The following is a 15,418-nucleotide window of genomic DNA, read 5'->3' as shown; positions in this document are numbered from 1 at the left end:
CCCACCCCACAACACACACACACACACACACACACACACACACACACGCGCTTATTTAAACACCACCCTGGTTTACAAATTGAGAAACTCATTTGCTACAGGCATTCCACATTCCAACGCCATCCACCCACCACTGTCACCTTCCCTCCATCATTGTCTCCATTTTTCCAACCATCCATCAAACTTGTCCTCATGGGAGGATGCAATAATTTATTTTGTTTGCGCATTACCCATTAATAGCTAAAAGAATGATCAAAAAGTATTTGCTCAGAAGATTAGTGAAAATTTTATGTCATCATGCAAATATTAGTTCCTCGCCTGAGGGATTAAGATGTTGTTACATGTTCAGCTTCAGTGTTAATAGTTTTGTTACCCAGATATGTTGGCTTCTGCATTGCATCTCAGCCAGTCTGGTGAGCTGCCACGTGTCTTAGTGATATATTGTTCCTGTATGCTTCTGTTCATTATGAAATATTTTAGGTTACTTCTGTTTTTTCCTATATGCTTTTGTTCATTTTTGAACAAATGTTTGAAGTTATTTCTGCCTTTGGAATTGTTTATCTCTGTGCCTACCCCTGAGGCCTGTGTGCCCAGAGTGGCTGTATAAACCCTCTGCTGTAAGCCCTCGGGGTCGAGCTCTGGCCTCCTGCTTCGGCAGGACAGCTCGGCCCCAGCTAGCTGGAATAGTAGTCTCGGTGTGTGTTTTGCAATCCCGTGAACTCTTTTTTTCTCTGAATACTGAGGTGTGGTCTCGGTCCTAACAGTTTGTGGGCACCTTGAAAGTTTTACGTTCTTTGTCTGTGCTGGGTCGCCCTATTTTTAGCTTTAGAGAATCATCCCTGTTTCCCAGAGGAGGAACAGAAAATGAAACCAGCTTCCTCTTCCCCCACCCAGCTGCTCCCAGCCTGTGTTGGCTCCTCTTGCACCCAGGCCCCCAAAAGCACAGGGGGAGTGAGCGCTCACTGCCCTGTGGGTGTGCGTGTCCCCGAGAACCCACGGGGGATGGGGTGAGAGACACACTTCCCAGGCCCAGAAGTCAGAGAAACAGCAAAAGTGAGGTGCAGTGAGGTGAGGCGTGTCCTGGCCTCTGGCAAGAACAGGTGTGGGCTGGACCGGTCTTGGCTCAGGGAGCTGCTGGGAGACTAAGGGCTGAGATGGGGGAAGCCCTGGAACAGCCCTGACTGTGGGAGCGGTCACTATTCTCAATCCTTTTTCACTAACTAGGAAAAGGACCAGAGAGGCTCAGGAACAAACCTGAAGTTTTCCAGCACAGCTCTCTTTCACTCTCTCTTTCTTTCTTGTTTTTGTTTTGGGTCCTACTCTGGAGTCAGATATTACCTAAGAAGTTTCCAGTGCACTTGTTTACTGAATAGAAGAGCCTCTATAAGCGTGCAGGGACTGCCCAGCCTGAGAGCACGGGGCTCAGTGCTCCCAACAGCCCTGACCTGAATCTACTCACTGTCATCCTATTGCTCATTGGTTTGCTCAAGCGGGCACCACTAATGTCTCCATTGTGACACTTCCTGTTACTGTTTTTGGCATATCAAATACACCATGGGTAGCTTGCCAGGCTCTGCCATGCAGGCGGGAATCTCTCCGTAGTTTGCTGGGCTGTTCAAGAGGGGAAGAGGAATTGAACCCAGGTCAACCACATGCAAGGCCTTTCCGCTGTGCTATCACTCATACATCCTGTTTGACGCCATAACCTGGGGAGTTTTTATAAGCAAGCAAGCATGATTTTAGTACAGAGGCAGGATGTCCATGGTTTGCCTTAAATGGTTTTAAAAATTTGGCAACTGGAATGACGTATGGCAGCTACTTTGTCTATAAATCAGGTTATTCTCAGGGTTATTCTTAGGGGCTTCCTGTCCTCGGGCTGCTGCATTCCCAGTGTCCCATCCTGTTTCTCAGCTCGCTTTTATGAGTCACCTCTTTTTAAAACAAATAAAACAATTTTTTTTTAAATTTCATTGAGTCACCGTGAGATAGTTACAAGCTTTCGTGTTTGGGTTACTATCACACAATGATCAAACACCCATCCCTCCACCAGTGCACATTCCCCACCACCAATATCCCGGGTATACCCCCCCTTTCCCCACCCTCCCCTGCCTCCATGGCAGACGATATACCCCATACTCTCTCTCTACTTTTGGGCATTATGGCTTGCTACACAGACACTGAGAGGTCATCATGTTTGGTCCATTATCTACTTTTGGCATGCATCTCCCATCCCGACTGATTCCTCCAGCCATCATTTTCTTAGAGATCCCTTCTCTATTCCATCTGCCTTCTCCCCTCTGCTCATGAAGCACTCTTCCAGCTACGGAGCAATCCCCCTGGCCCTTGTATCTACTGTCCTTGGGTGTCAGCCTCATGTGATGTTATTTTATACTCCACAAATGAGTGCAGTCCCTCTATGTCTGTCCCTCTCTTTCTGACCCATTTCACTTAGCATGATACTCTCCATGTTTATCCATTTATAAGCAATTTTTATGACATTATCTCTCCTAACAGCTGCATAGTATTCCAGTGTGTGGATTTACCAAAGTTTCTTTAACCAGTCATCTGTTTTAGGGCACTCAGGTTGTTTCCATATTTTGGCTATTGTGAACAGTGCTGCAATGAATATATAGGTACAGATGTCATTTCTACTGGAATCACCTCTTTTTTAATGTAAGTTTGGGGTCACCTTGTCACAATACCTTGTGTGCTCAGGGCTTACTCCTGGCTCTATACTCAGAGTGTACTCCTTCAATCTGTGTTCAGAGATAACTCCTGGCAGTGCTCCAAGGATTATATCTGAGCTGGAGTTTGTCTCAAGTCAGCTGTATGGAATGCAAATGCCTTATTTGCTGTACTGTCTCTCCAGCTCCAAATGGAATTTTATTCCCTTTTGGGCCATACCGGCAGTTCTTGAGTTTCTCCTGGCTCTGCATTCAGAAGTTACTCCTGTTGGTGCTCAGGGGACCATATGGGATGCCAGGATAGAACTCAGGACAGCTGCATGCAAACAACCTACCCATTGTACTATTGTTGTATCCTCTGAATTTTTTGTTTTCTGAGGGACTATCCTGGCTCTGTACTCAGAGATGACTCTCAGTGGACTCAGAGTGCCAGCGTGCAAGGCCAGACACGGTCTGCCACGTGCAAGGCCAGTGCCCTTGTACTATTGCTCTGCCTCCTACATAGAATTTTCTTTCTTCTTTCCTTTTTCTTTTTTTTCCTTAAAGTTGGCTCACACCCATCAATGTTAGGGTTCAATCCTGACTCTGAACTCAGGAATTAATCCTGGTGGTGCTCTGGGGACCATATAGGATGCCAGGGATCAAAACCAGGTCAGCTTGTGTGCAAGGATAGTGCACTCACACTGTCGAATAGTTTCGGCCCCCATGGAATTCCTTACCACAATATTTTCTAACAATTTAAAATGTAGTAAACTTGGTTATATAAAATCTGGTCACAGCACAGAGCAGCCCACGCACCCCAGAGTACACCATTCCCGTCCCTCACCTCATCCTGCCCCAGCTGACTAGCTGTCACCCCCACACATACTCCATCCTGCTGACTTGCAAGTGACCACTCAGCTGAACAGCCCCGGGCTCCTCCCCACCCAGATCTGTGTCCCAGGATCTGCAGCCCCTTCAGCCTGGGCCCCTCTCCTCTCCCCTGTTTTTCCCACAGTGGCCAGGGAGGTGGTCGTGCTGGCGCCCACCGAGGTGCATGGCTCCCTGGGCAGCACCGTGACCCTGCCGTGTCACCTGCAACCTCTGGACTCCGAAACCCCACGGATGACTTATATAAGGTGGACGCGGCAGGAACCGCTGGGGGACCCCAGCATTGTGGCCGAATTCCACTGGCACCGGGGCCCCAGCATCGCAGAGCCCGACCGTGTGGACTTCGTGGCCACCCGGATGGATGCGGATTTGCTGGACGCCTCGCTGACCATGAGTGATTTGAGCCCTGGGGACGAAGCCAACTACACCTGCGAGATCCACATCAGCACGTCCCAGATGGAGAGTGTCCGCACCTGGCTCAGAGTGTTCTGTGAGTGTGAGGGGCATGGCTTCATGTGGGGGCGTGGTCGCTTCTGGGAGGGCGGGGCTAGTGGGTAGGGAGGGGTTAGTGGGTAGGGAGGGGCGGAGCTAGCAGGTAGGAAGGGGCAGAAAGGTCTCAGAAGGGGAAGGGTTAGAGACCAAAGGCGGTAAAGCAGCAATGGAGGGGCAGGGGGTGCAGATGGGGCCGGTGTTGTGGGTCAGGAGAGAGGAAATGGCCTGGTTCTTTTAATTTTTTTTTAAGTTTTTAATGAGTAATTGTGAGGTACAGTTACAGACTTACAAATTTTTGTGATTATGTTTGTCATACAATGGTCCCTCCACCAGTGCCCATTCTCCACCACTAAAGTTCCCAGTACCCCTCCCACCACCCCCATCCCATCCCAGCGCCCCCTCGCCTCTGTGGCAGGCACATTCTCCTTTACTCTCTCTCTCCTTTTGGGAGTTATGGTTTGCAATACAGGTATTAAGTGGCCATCATGTTTGGTGTACAGTCTACTTTCAGCACGCATCTCCCATCCCAAGCGAGCCCTCCAAGCATCATTCACTTGGTGGTCCCTTGTCCATCTCAGCTGTGGCCTGGTTCTTGCGTGGAATCTTGGAGAGTGTTTTGGTTGGGGCCTTTTTTTCTTTCTTTCTTTCTTTCTTTCTTTCTTTCTTTCTTTCTTCTTTCTTTCTTTCTTTCTTTCTTTCTTTCTTTCTTTCTTTCTTTCTTTCTTTTCTTTCTTTCTTTCTTTCTCTCTTTTTCTTTCTCTCTCTTTTTCTTTCTCTCTTTCTTTCTTTCTTTCTTTCTTTCTTTCTTTCTTTCTTTCTTTCTTTCTTTCTTTCTTTCTTTCTTTCTTTCTTTCTTTCTTTCTCTCTTTTTCTTTCTCTCTCTTTTTCTTTCTTTCTCTCTTTCTTTCTTTCTTTCTTTCTTTCTTTCTTTCTTTCTTTCTTTCTTTCTTTCTTTCTTTCTTTCTCTCTCTTTCTCTCTCTCTTTCTTTCTTTCTTTCTTTCTTTCTTTCTTTCTTTCTTTCTTTCTTTCTTTCTTTCTTTCTTTCTTTCTTTCTTTCTTTCTTTCTTTCTTTCTTTCTTTCTTTCTTTCTTTCTTTCTTTCTTTCTTTCTTTCTTTCTTTCTTTCTTTCTTTCTTTCCTTTCCTTTCCTTTCTTTTCTTTTCCTGGATGGGAGCCACTATTCAGAACCGGATTAAGGACCTGGATTAGCTTCCCATACTCCCCTGAGTTGATTCAGGTCAACACTGAGAACAGAGATGCGCATGCTCAGTCCCTGCCTCCAGCACAGTGTCAGCAGCGCTGTCTTGACCCAACACTAAAATCACCACTTCAACCCTCATTGTCTACACCTGAGCCACAGACACCCATACCGCACCAACCCTCGTGGTCTACACCTGAGCCACAGACACCGCCATTGCACCAACCCTCATTGTCTACATCTGAGCACCAACACTACCAATCTTTTCGGTCTGCTCCAACTTTTCAGGTCACAGATATTCCTGTTCCCCGTTGCCTCCCTGACTGCTGTCTACACTGATTCCCACACTGTCTCCACCTGCTCCTTCAGCAGAGTCCATACACACTGCCTCAGCTGCTCTCTGCCCTGCGCTGCCCACTCTGGCACACTGCTGCCCCAACCACCCCCTCTGCTCGGCTACCAGCTCGTTCCCGTGCCCCTTTCCAGCATCTCCACCAGCGCTTCCTAACCCCTGTCCACAGCCTGGTGCCAATACACAGAAATTTCCTGCTGGACCACGGGAAAATTCACTAGGACTCGTCAGTAGCATTTTTATTTACTGCTTGATTTCTGTTTTAAGTTAAATAAATATGGAATTTTTATTATGATAATAAAATTAATAATGAATACACAAAGTACTTTATAAATTTTGTTTATTATTTATTTTTTAGTGGTTAGTGACATTTTTATTTTCAGTGGTCTGTAGGTGCAGAAGGGTTTAGCCACTGGTTGACACTGGCTCCCTGGGCCACACACTGTCCACGGTCTACACCAGTGGTCTAGGCCTCAGCTAGGGGAGTTCTCCCTGTACCCTGTGTCATCTACACTGATTGCTCAGACCCTGTCTCCATGGACCCCATTCATTTCCTACCCTGTCTACACTGGCCCTGCAGGAGAAGGATCTACACTGTCCATCCTGGTACAGAACACTCTGGTCTCTGCCCAGCTGTTCAGGGGCTGCCTACCTGCCCCACAGCTGCCTCCCCGCTGCCCCGTGGCTGTCTACACGGCCCCCAACACCATCTGCCTGGTCCTCCCCACACAGCCTCACCCCCACTAGCGCCCCAAGATTAGGCCCCTGGAACATCCACATGTGGGTCACAGCAGGGCCCTGTCCTGAGCGTCCCCCACACTGTGTGTGTCCTGGGAGTGTCCAACACACACTCCAGGGATTGCCTGCTTCTTGGTTCTTCAAGGAGCATAGTGTGTCAGGGGCTTCATGGACACTGTGCCAGGTGCCAGGCAGTGTGGACAGTGAGGATCCAGACTCATGTCTACACTGACCAGCTAGTGCCATCTACACCCGCTCACAGCCTGTCTTTCCCCACTCCCGGGACACGCTCAGCTGCATGTGCAGGCCCTGGCAGGAGGGAGCAGAGCAGACATTCCCAAACACGTGACACTGCAAAGCAGGATCTGCACCCCTGAAGGACATGAGCGCATTTGGCATCTGTCCCCAGGTCACTAAAGGGACACAGCAAGACTCTGACCCTCTCCAGGACACCACGTAATGCACCCAGAGTTATGTCATGTCGACCAGACTCAGCTACCCCTGGTGTCTGCCTGTAGGAAATGTGGGTGGGGGCTCTTCCAAAGTGTGGCCCCCTTGGGGCTCTTGTCCCTGAGCCCATCTCTGTCCCCCCCACCAGACGCCCCCCAGGTTTCTATTGCCCTCTATGATGACATCGGGCAGCAGGGCCGCAGGGAGACCAGCCTGACCTGTGACGCCCGCAGCAACCCAGAGCCTGAGAGTTATGACTGGAGCACGTGAGTCCTGGGCTGATCCGGGTCTGAGGGGGGAGGCTGGGAATGGACTCTGGGTCAGAGTGGGGAGGCTAGGGATGAACTCCCCCCTCTATTGGGGGACAGGGCCTGGCTGCCCAGAACCCAGAGTGAGGAAGAGGAGGGGGTGATCTGCTTCTATACCGAGAAAGTTGCTGGGAGCATGGGCCCAAGGTCTAAGGGAGGAGGCTGAGGATGGACCCTTCAGGTGTGAGGGGGAAGTCTGAGCATGCACTCCTGGATCTAAGGGAGAAGGCACTGGGGAAGGACTTCTGGGTCTGAGAGAGGAGGCTGGGGATGGATTCCTGGGTCTGAGGGAGGAGGCATTGTGATGGGTGCCAGTGTCTGAGGGAAGAGGTACTGGGGATGAACTCCTGGGTCTGAGGGAGGAGGCTGGGGATGCACCGTTGGTCTGCAAGGAAGGAAAAGAAGAGGGATGGAGAGAGTCCCCTCTGACCCTATTGGACTGTCTTGCCTGTGGCAGGACCTCAGCTCATGGTGGACAGGCACCCATGTGTGCAGACCCGGGCTCAGCCCCAGGAACAACATCAACCATTTAGCCTGAGGACATAACAAAACATTGTATGCCTTGATGTCTCAAAGTTCTTCTGTAACTTCTTTGTTTCCCTTAGAGGCATCTAGGGTAGGATAGTAAATAAAAAGAGGCCTCAGGAAGCTCTACCTGACATTCTCCACAGTAACCCTCTGACTTCAACTCTCCTTTATAGACTAGGCTGCTTACCTACAGTCAGTTAATCAAGTTTTATTTATCTAAATTATCCAAAGATGGTACCTTTTAAACCAAGATTAGAATATATTTATTCAGTCGCCTTTGTAGAATTAGAATCTGATTCTTATAGAAAACAAGTTAAAGAAACACGGTTTTCTCTCCACCTCCATTTTAAATTTGCCAGATGGCTTAATAAACCTGGCTCGTTCTTTTGCACAAATACAGCAAAATTGGAGAACTCTCCATTTGGGGTATCCCTTTATTTACTGAGAAGTCCTGGGGACTGGCTAAAGACAGGTGGCACACCAATAACGACATTAATTTTTTTAAACCTCACGTCAGGGCTACCCCAGGCTTGGCTATAAGATGTGAAGATCAGGTCCCACGATGAACTTGAGGTAGAGCCTTCAGATCCAACTGAATGTGGCCTCATGCCTCTTGCCCTCCGTAGGTATGTGCAGGGAAAACGAGTCCATCCCATCCCTTCTTCAGGGCTGGGAGAGGTCCTGGTTCCCAGGCTTTTACAGGGCCCAGGCCAAGTCAGTCATTGCAGATTTCCAGAATCCTCCTTTTCCATAGCAGAGATAATTTCCAGTCTTTCCTTGAGCTGGCCTGCCTCTAGGATTCCTCTGAGGTTTGTAGGTACTTGAAACAGTACCTGTTTAGTACCTGCTTCTGTCATTTAGACCAATCCCTTGACTGTTTCCCTGGAAGAGGGTTTGGGGTCCCATAGCTGTTTTTCTTGTCTGCATGAGGGGTAGACCCTATTACAGACAGAAAAGACTTTTATCTGGATTTATGCAAACCAACATAGTGCCATGAAGCATCTCAAAAACATACTGAAGGTACAAAGAAGAGAAAAGCAAGAATTTCGCTTTACTTACAATGAGATGAAATACACCCGCTTGCTGTGGGTCCTAGTCAAAAGAAGCTAAAAACTGTAGAGATAAAGCATACAATTTAGCATCATGTTTAAACCTTGACTTCCCATTTTCTAAGAGCATTGTACCAGGAGTCCAGTGTATAATTTTCCATATCTAATTCATTTAATCCCGTGTAAAAAAACCCTTGATTTCCTGTAACTTTTGAAGAATTCAATTATCTAAGAGCACTGTAACAGGAGTCCCGAAAATCTGTCCAATATGTTTTTCATAAAGTTTACCAAAAAGATTACAGGTACTCATAAAGTTTACCAAAAAGATTACAGGTACTAAACAGGTACTGTTTTTCATAAAGTTTACCAAACAATTCTGCAGGTGTAATTTAAAGAGTTTCTTATAACAATACAATTAAAAAATTTTTTATTAGTGAATCACCGTGAGGTACTGCTACATACTTACAAATGTTCATGTTTGTGTTTCAGTCATACAATGATCGGTTACCCACCCCTCCACCAGTGCCCATTCTCCACCACCAATGATCTCAGTAACCCTCCCACCCCCCTCCAGCTCCACATTTCCACCCCACCTCTGTGGCAGGGCATTCCCTTTTGTTCTCTCTCACCTTTTGGGTATTGTGGTTTGCAATAGAGGTATTGCGTGGCCATCATGTTCGGTCTATAGTTTATTTCAGCAGCTCCCAACCCAAGTGGGTCCTCCCAGCACCCTTTACTTGGTGTGCCCTTCTCTATCTGAGCTACCTTTACCTCCAGCATGTGGAACCAGCTTCCAAGCCATAGTGCAAACCTCCTAGTCCTTATCTCTGCTATTCTTGGGTGTTAGTCTCCCATTCTGTTACTTTATATTCCACAGATGAGTGCAATCTTTCTATGTCTGTCCCTCTATTTCTGACTCATTTCACTTAACATGACACTTTCCATGTTGATTCACTTGTATGCAAATTTCATGACTTCATCTTTTCTAACAGCTACATAGTATTCCATTGTGTAGCTGTACCAGAAGTTTCTTTAACCAGTCATCTGTTCTTGGGCATTCGGGTTTTTCCCCAGATTTTGGTTATTGTAAACAGTGCAGCAATGAACATACAAGTGCAGATGTCATTTCTACTATACTTTTTTGCCTCTCCGGGGTATATTCCCAGAAGTAGTATTGCTGGGTCAAATGGGAGCTCAGTTTCTAATTTTTGAGAATCATCCATACTGTTTTCCAAAAGGGCCGAACCAGTCGGCATTCCCACCAGCAGTGAAGGAGAGTCCCTTTCTCTCCACATCTGCGCCAACACCAGTTACTTTTGTTCTTTTGGATGTGTGCCAGTCTCTGTGGTGTGAGGTGATATCTCATTGTTGTTTTGATCTGCATCTCCCTGATGATTAGTGATGAAGAGCATTTTCTCATGTACCTTTTAGCCATTCTGATTTCTTCTTTGAGAAAGTTTCTGTTCATTTCATCACCCCAATTTCTGGTGGGGTTGGATGTTTTCTTCTTGTGGAGTTCTACCAGTGCCTTGTATATCCTTGATATCAGCCCTATATCAGATGGGGATTGGGTCCTGGCCCCACACCTGCATGAAGAAGGAGGAAGCCTGGGGTCTGCGGTGCAGCGGCTGGGGCAGGGAGTCCTGCCCGCGGGATGCTGGGATGAGATTCGGTCCTGGTGCCGAGCGCAGGCCCGGGATTGGGGCGTACCTGGGTGAAGCACAATACAATTTAATCAGTTTCTTTCCTTAAAACACAACCTCAAACCTTCTACACATTCCTTAACATTCATTCTGTCCTGTAACTTTCATCCCATTTCAAAGCCAACTTCACTTTAATAGGATTCCTCTCCTTTTTCCCATTGGTGATATCCATCCATTATCTTTCTGACTTATGACATACATCTATATTAGTACACCTTGATCTCCTAAGTTTAGACACAAGTTACCAATCATCTCACTTAACATGACAAAACTGTACTGTGCAGTGCTATTTCAAAAGCATTAGATCAGTTCTATAGATATTCAAAAAGCCTTAAAAATGCTCACAAGTAGCTCCAGCCGCCCCAGCCCGTGTCCTCCGCGCCCCGGCTCCTGACCTGGCCCCCTAACTGCGGCCCGCCCTCGCAGGTACCGTCCCAGACCCTCGGCCATGCCCTCCCGGCCCCGCTTCCCGCCGCCTGGACTCCCCGAGACCCTCCAGCCGCCCCAGCCCGTGTCCTCCGCGCCCCGGCTCCTGACCTGGCCCCCTAACTGCGGCCCGCCCTCGCAGGAAGACACTGGGGGCGTGTCCCGTATCTTAGTGGGCGTGGTCTTAAAAGTGGGCGTGGCCTCTCAGAGCGGCCGCAGTTATTCTTTGTTACCTCGGCTCAATCGGTACTTGTATTTTTTTGAAAATTCACTTTTGCGATCTCAAACACGCAAAATAGCCATTAGCTTAGTCTGACACTATAAAAGCTGTCAGTTAATAAGGGAAGTTTAGCACGATCAGAAAACCTTCTTTCCACAAGAAGAAAAAGGAATAAATAACTACAAAGGTCCAACTCTATACTTCCGTAACAATATGAGGAAGCAGCGAAAATCCCCTCCACCAAGAGAGGGAGAAGAAAAAATTCCAGAAACATCAATGGGGGCTACTCACATCTACGACCTCTCAGATAAACAATTCAGAGAGGAGATCTGTAGGAGAGTCGACCTACTCCAAGCAACCATGGAACAGACATCCAATAAACTAAGGGAGGAGATGAATGAAGCACTGGAACGGTCCACCAAGAAAATACCGGAAGAAATGAGAACAGAAATCTCAAACCTACGAACGGAAGTCACACAAATAAAGGAATCGGTAGACGAATTAAAAATCTCTCTAGGGCTGGAGCGATAGCACAGCAGGTAGGGCGTTTGCCTTGCACGCGGCCTACCCGGGTTCGAATCCCAGCATCCCATGTGGTCCCCTGAGCACCGCCAGGGGTGATTCCTGAGTGCATGAGCCAGGAGTGACCCCTGTGCATCGCCGGGTGTGACCCAAAAAGCAAAAAAAAAAAAAAAATCTCTCTAGATGCCCTCAACAGTAGAATGACTACAGCTGAAGAAAGAATCAGCGACCTGGAAGATGAGCTGCAGAAAGCTTATAGACAACAACAAATCATGGCCAAAGACCTCAAAATGGCTATAGAGCGAATCAGAGCCCTGGGGGATGACTTCAAGAGAAACAACTTAAGAATCATTGGAGTACCAGAACCACAGGGAAATAACCCCAATGAAAAAAACACAGTCAAAGACATCATTGCTAAGAAATTCCCAGAGCTGGAGAAGGCAGGCATCCAGATACAAGGAGTCCGAAGAGTACCAGCAAAAAGAGACCCGAATAAAAAGACTCCAAGGCATATCATAGTCAGAATGACGGATGCTATGGATAGAGACACAATTCTGCAAGCAGCAAGGTCAAAGAAGGAAATTACATACAAAGGAGCACCCCTCAGATTTACAGCAGACCTGTCAGAGGAAACCCTCTGAGCCCAAAGACAATGGTGGGACATAGTGAAAAGACTCAACGAAATGAATGCCTCACCAAGAATACTTTATCCGGCTAAACTCTCACTCAAACTCGAAGGAACCATACACTACTTCTCGGATAAACAACAGCTCAGGTCCTTCATAGACTCAAAACCAAACTTGAAAGAAGGTCTAAAGGGGCTACTGTAAGACAAGGTGGATCCACATAAAAACAACAAATACCACAGAAATATGACACAAAATCCTATCACAATAATCTCTCTCAATGTCAACGGCCTAAATGCACCCATAAAGAGACACAGAGTGGCAAAATGGATCCAGAAATTAAACCCATCATTCTGCTGCCTGCAAGAAACACACCTGAACAAACAGAGTAAACATAGACTCAAAGTCAAAGGATGGGAAACAATCCTGCAAGCAAACAACCCCCTTAAAAAAGCTGGAGTGGCCATCCTAATATCCGACAACATAGATTTCAGGTTGAAAAAGATTAAAAGGGACAGCGAAGGTCATTTTCTGTTTATCAAGGGATACGTACAACAGGAAGAAATCACACTCTTAAACATATATGCACCTAATGAGCGACCAGCTAAATATTTAAAACAACTCCTAGCAGACTTCAAAGAGGACATCACTAACAGCACAATAGTAGTCGGAGACTTCAATACGGCCTTATCGCCTCTAGATAGATCGACAAGAACAAAACTCAACAAGGAAACACTGACTCTGAAAGAAGAAATTGAAGAGAGAGGCCTAATAGACCTATACAGGGCCTTACACCCACCAAAGAAAGAATACACATTCTTTTCCAGTGCACACGGAACATTTTCTAAAATAGACCATGTACTGGGCCCCAGAACATACCTCAATAGAATCAGAAAAATAGAAATTGTATCAACCATCTTTTCAGACCATGATGCGCTGAAGATAGAAGCTAACCACTCACTGACACGGAGAATCAAGTCAAACACTTGGAAATTAAAGAATTCAATGTTGAACAATGAGTGGGTCAGGAAGGAAATCAAGGAAGAAATCAAAAAATACTTAGAAACAAATGAGAAGGAAGACGCGAGCTGCCAAAACCTATGGGACGCAGCTAAAGCCGTGTTAAGGGGAAAATTTATAGCTCTCCAAGCATTCCTCAGGAAGGAAGAAAGGGTCCACATAGACAGCCTGACTTCACGACTCAAGACCTTAGAAAAGGACCAGAAAAAGGAACCCAAACCAGATCGAAGGAAAGAAATAATAAAAATTAGAGCAGAAATTAATGACATGGAAACCAAAAAGACAATCCGAAAGATCAATGAAACAAAGAGCTGGTTCTTCGAGAAAATAAACAAGATTGATAAACCGCTAGCAAGACTCACAAAGAAAGAAAGAGAAAGAACCCTAATAAATCGAATCAGAAATGAAAAGGGGGACATCATAACAGAAACCAATGAGATTCAAAAGATCATTAGAGACTACTTCGAAAGTCTATATGCCACAAAACAGGAGAACATAAAAGAAATGGATGGATTCCTCGATTCCTACAATCTCCCAAGACTGAACAAAGAAGACTTGGAATACCTGAATAGACCCATCAATGTTAAGGAAATTGAAACTGTGATCAAAAACTTCCCCAAAAACAAAAGCCCAGGCCCATATGGTTTCACTGGCGAATTCTTCTAAACATTTAAAGAAGACCTGCTGCCTGTTTTCCTCAAACTTTTCCAGGAAATTGAAAAAACAGGAAATCTCCCAAAGAGTTTCTATGAAGCACACATCTCCCTAATACCAAAAGCAAACAAAGACACCACTAAGAAAGAAAATTACAGACCAATATCCCTGATGAACACCGATGCGAAGATCCTCAACAAAATACTGGCAAATAGGATCCAACAACTCATCAAAAAGATCATACATCACGACCAAGTGGGATTCATCCCGGGGATGCAAGGATGGTTTAACATTCGGAAATCAATCAACATAATCCACCATATCAATAAAAGTAAAGATAAAAACCATATGATCATATCAATAGATGCAGAGAAAGCATTTGACAAGATCCAACATCCTTTCATGATGAAAACCCTCGCCAAAATGGGGTTTGGAGGAACTTTCCTCAAGATAGTCGAAGCCATCTATCACAAGCCTACGGCAAGCATTATCCTCAACGGGGAAAAACTAAGGGCCTTTCCTCTGAGATCAGGCACAAGACAAGGATGCCCACTCTCACCACTCCTCTTCAATATAGTACTGGAAGTACTTGCGATAGCTATTAGACAAGAAAAAGAGATTAAGGGCATCCAGATAGGAAAGGAAGAAATCAAACTCTCACTATTTGCAGGCGATATGATACTATATCTAGAGGAGCCCAAAACCTCTACTAAGAAACTCTTAGAAACAATAGACTTATACAGTAAAGTTGCAGGCTACAAAATCAATACCCAAAAATCCATGGCCTTCATATATGCAAACAATGAGGCAGAGGAAAGGGACATGAAAAAAGCAATCCCATTCACAATCGTGCCCCAGAAAATCAAGTACCTCGGAATCAGCTTAACCAAGGAAGTAAAAGACCTCTACAAAGAAAACTACAAAACGCTACTCCATGAAATCAAAGAGGACATGAGGAAATGGATACATATACCCTGCTCGTGGATAGGGAGAATCAATGTTGTCAAAATGGCAATACTCCCCAAAGCATTATACAGATTCAACGCGATCCCTATAAGTATACCCATGACATTCTTCAAAGAAATGGATCAAGCAATCTTAAAATTCATATGGAACAACAAACGTCCAAGGATAGCTAAAACAATTCTTGGGAAAAAGACGATGGGAGGCATCACCCTCCCCAACCTCAATCTTTACTACAAAGCAGTAACAATTAAAACAGCATGGTACTGGAACAAAGGCAGAGCCGTAGACCAATGGAACAGGGTGGAATACCCTTACACACAACCACAACCCCAAATGTATGATCATCTAATCTTTGATAAGGGAGCAAGAGATGTGAAGCGGAGCAAGGAAAGCCTCTTTAACAAATGGTGCTGGCACAACTGGACAACCACATGCAAAAAAATGGGCGTAGACCTTGACCTGACACCATGCACAAAAGTCAGATCAAAATGGATTAAAGACCTCAACATTAGACCACAAACCATAAGGTACATTGAAGACAAGGTCGGCAAAACCCTCCACGATATTGAAGATAAAGGTATCTTCAAAGGTGACACAGAACTAAGCAATCTA

At 46.0% G+C, this 15,418-nt stretch overlaps 1 protein-coding gene across 1 annotated transcript in view; it reads left to right on the top strand.

Moving 5' to 3' along the window:
- LOC129406809 (nectin-2-like) overlaps positions 1 to 15,418 on the top strand; it is a 70,822-nt gene that overhangs the window by 18,602 nt on the left and 36,802 nt on the right. The window contains exons 2-3 of the mRNA XM_055145993.1: positions 3,682 to 4,044; positions 6,933 to 7,050. Of these exons, the coding sequence (XP_055001968.1) occupies positions 3,682 to 4,044; positions 6,933 to 7,050 (481 nt within the window). The remainder of the gene's footprint in view (positions 1 to 3,681; positions 4,045 to 6,932; positions 7,051 to 15,418) is intronic.

The sequence above is a fragment of the Sorex araneus genome, chromosome 8, assembly GCF_027595985.1.
Source record: "Sorex araneus isolate mSorAra2 chromosome 8, mSorAra2.pri, whole genome shotgun sequence".
Lineage (NCBI taxonomy): Eukaryota > Metazoa > Chordata > Mammalia > Eulipotyphla > Soricidae > Sorex > Sorex araneus.
This window is presented reverse-complemented; position numbering and strand designations above follow the sequence as displayed.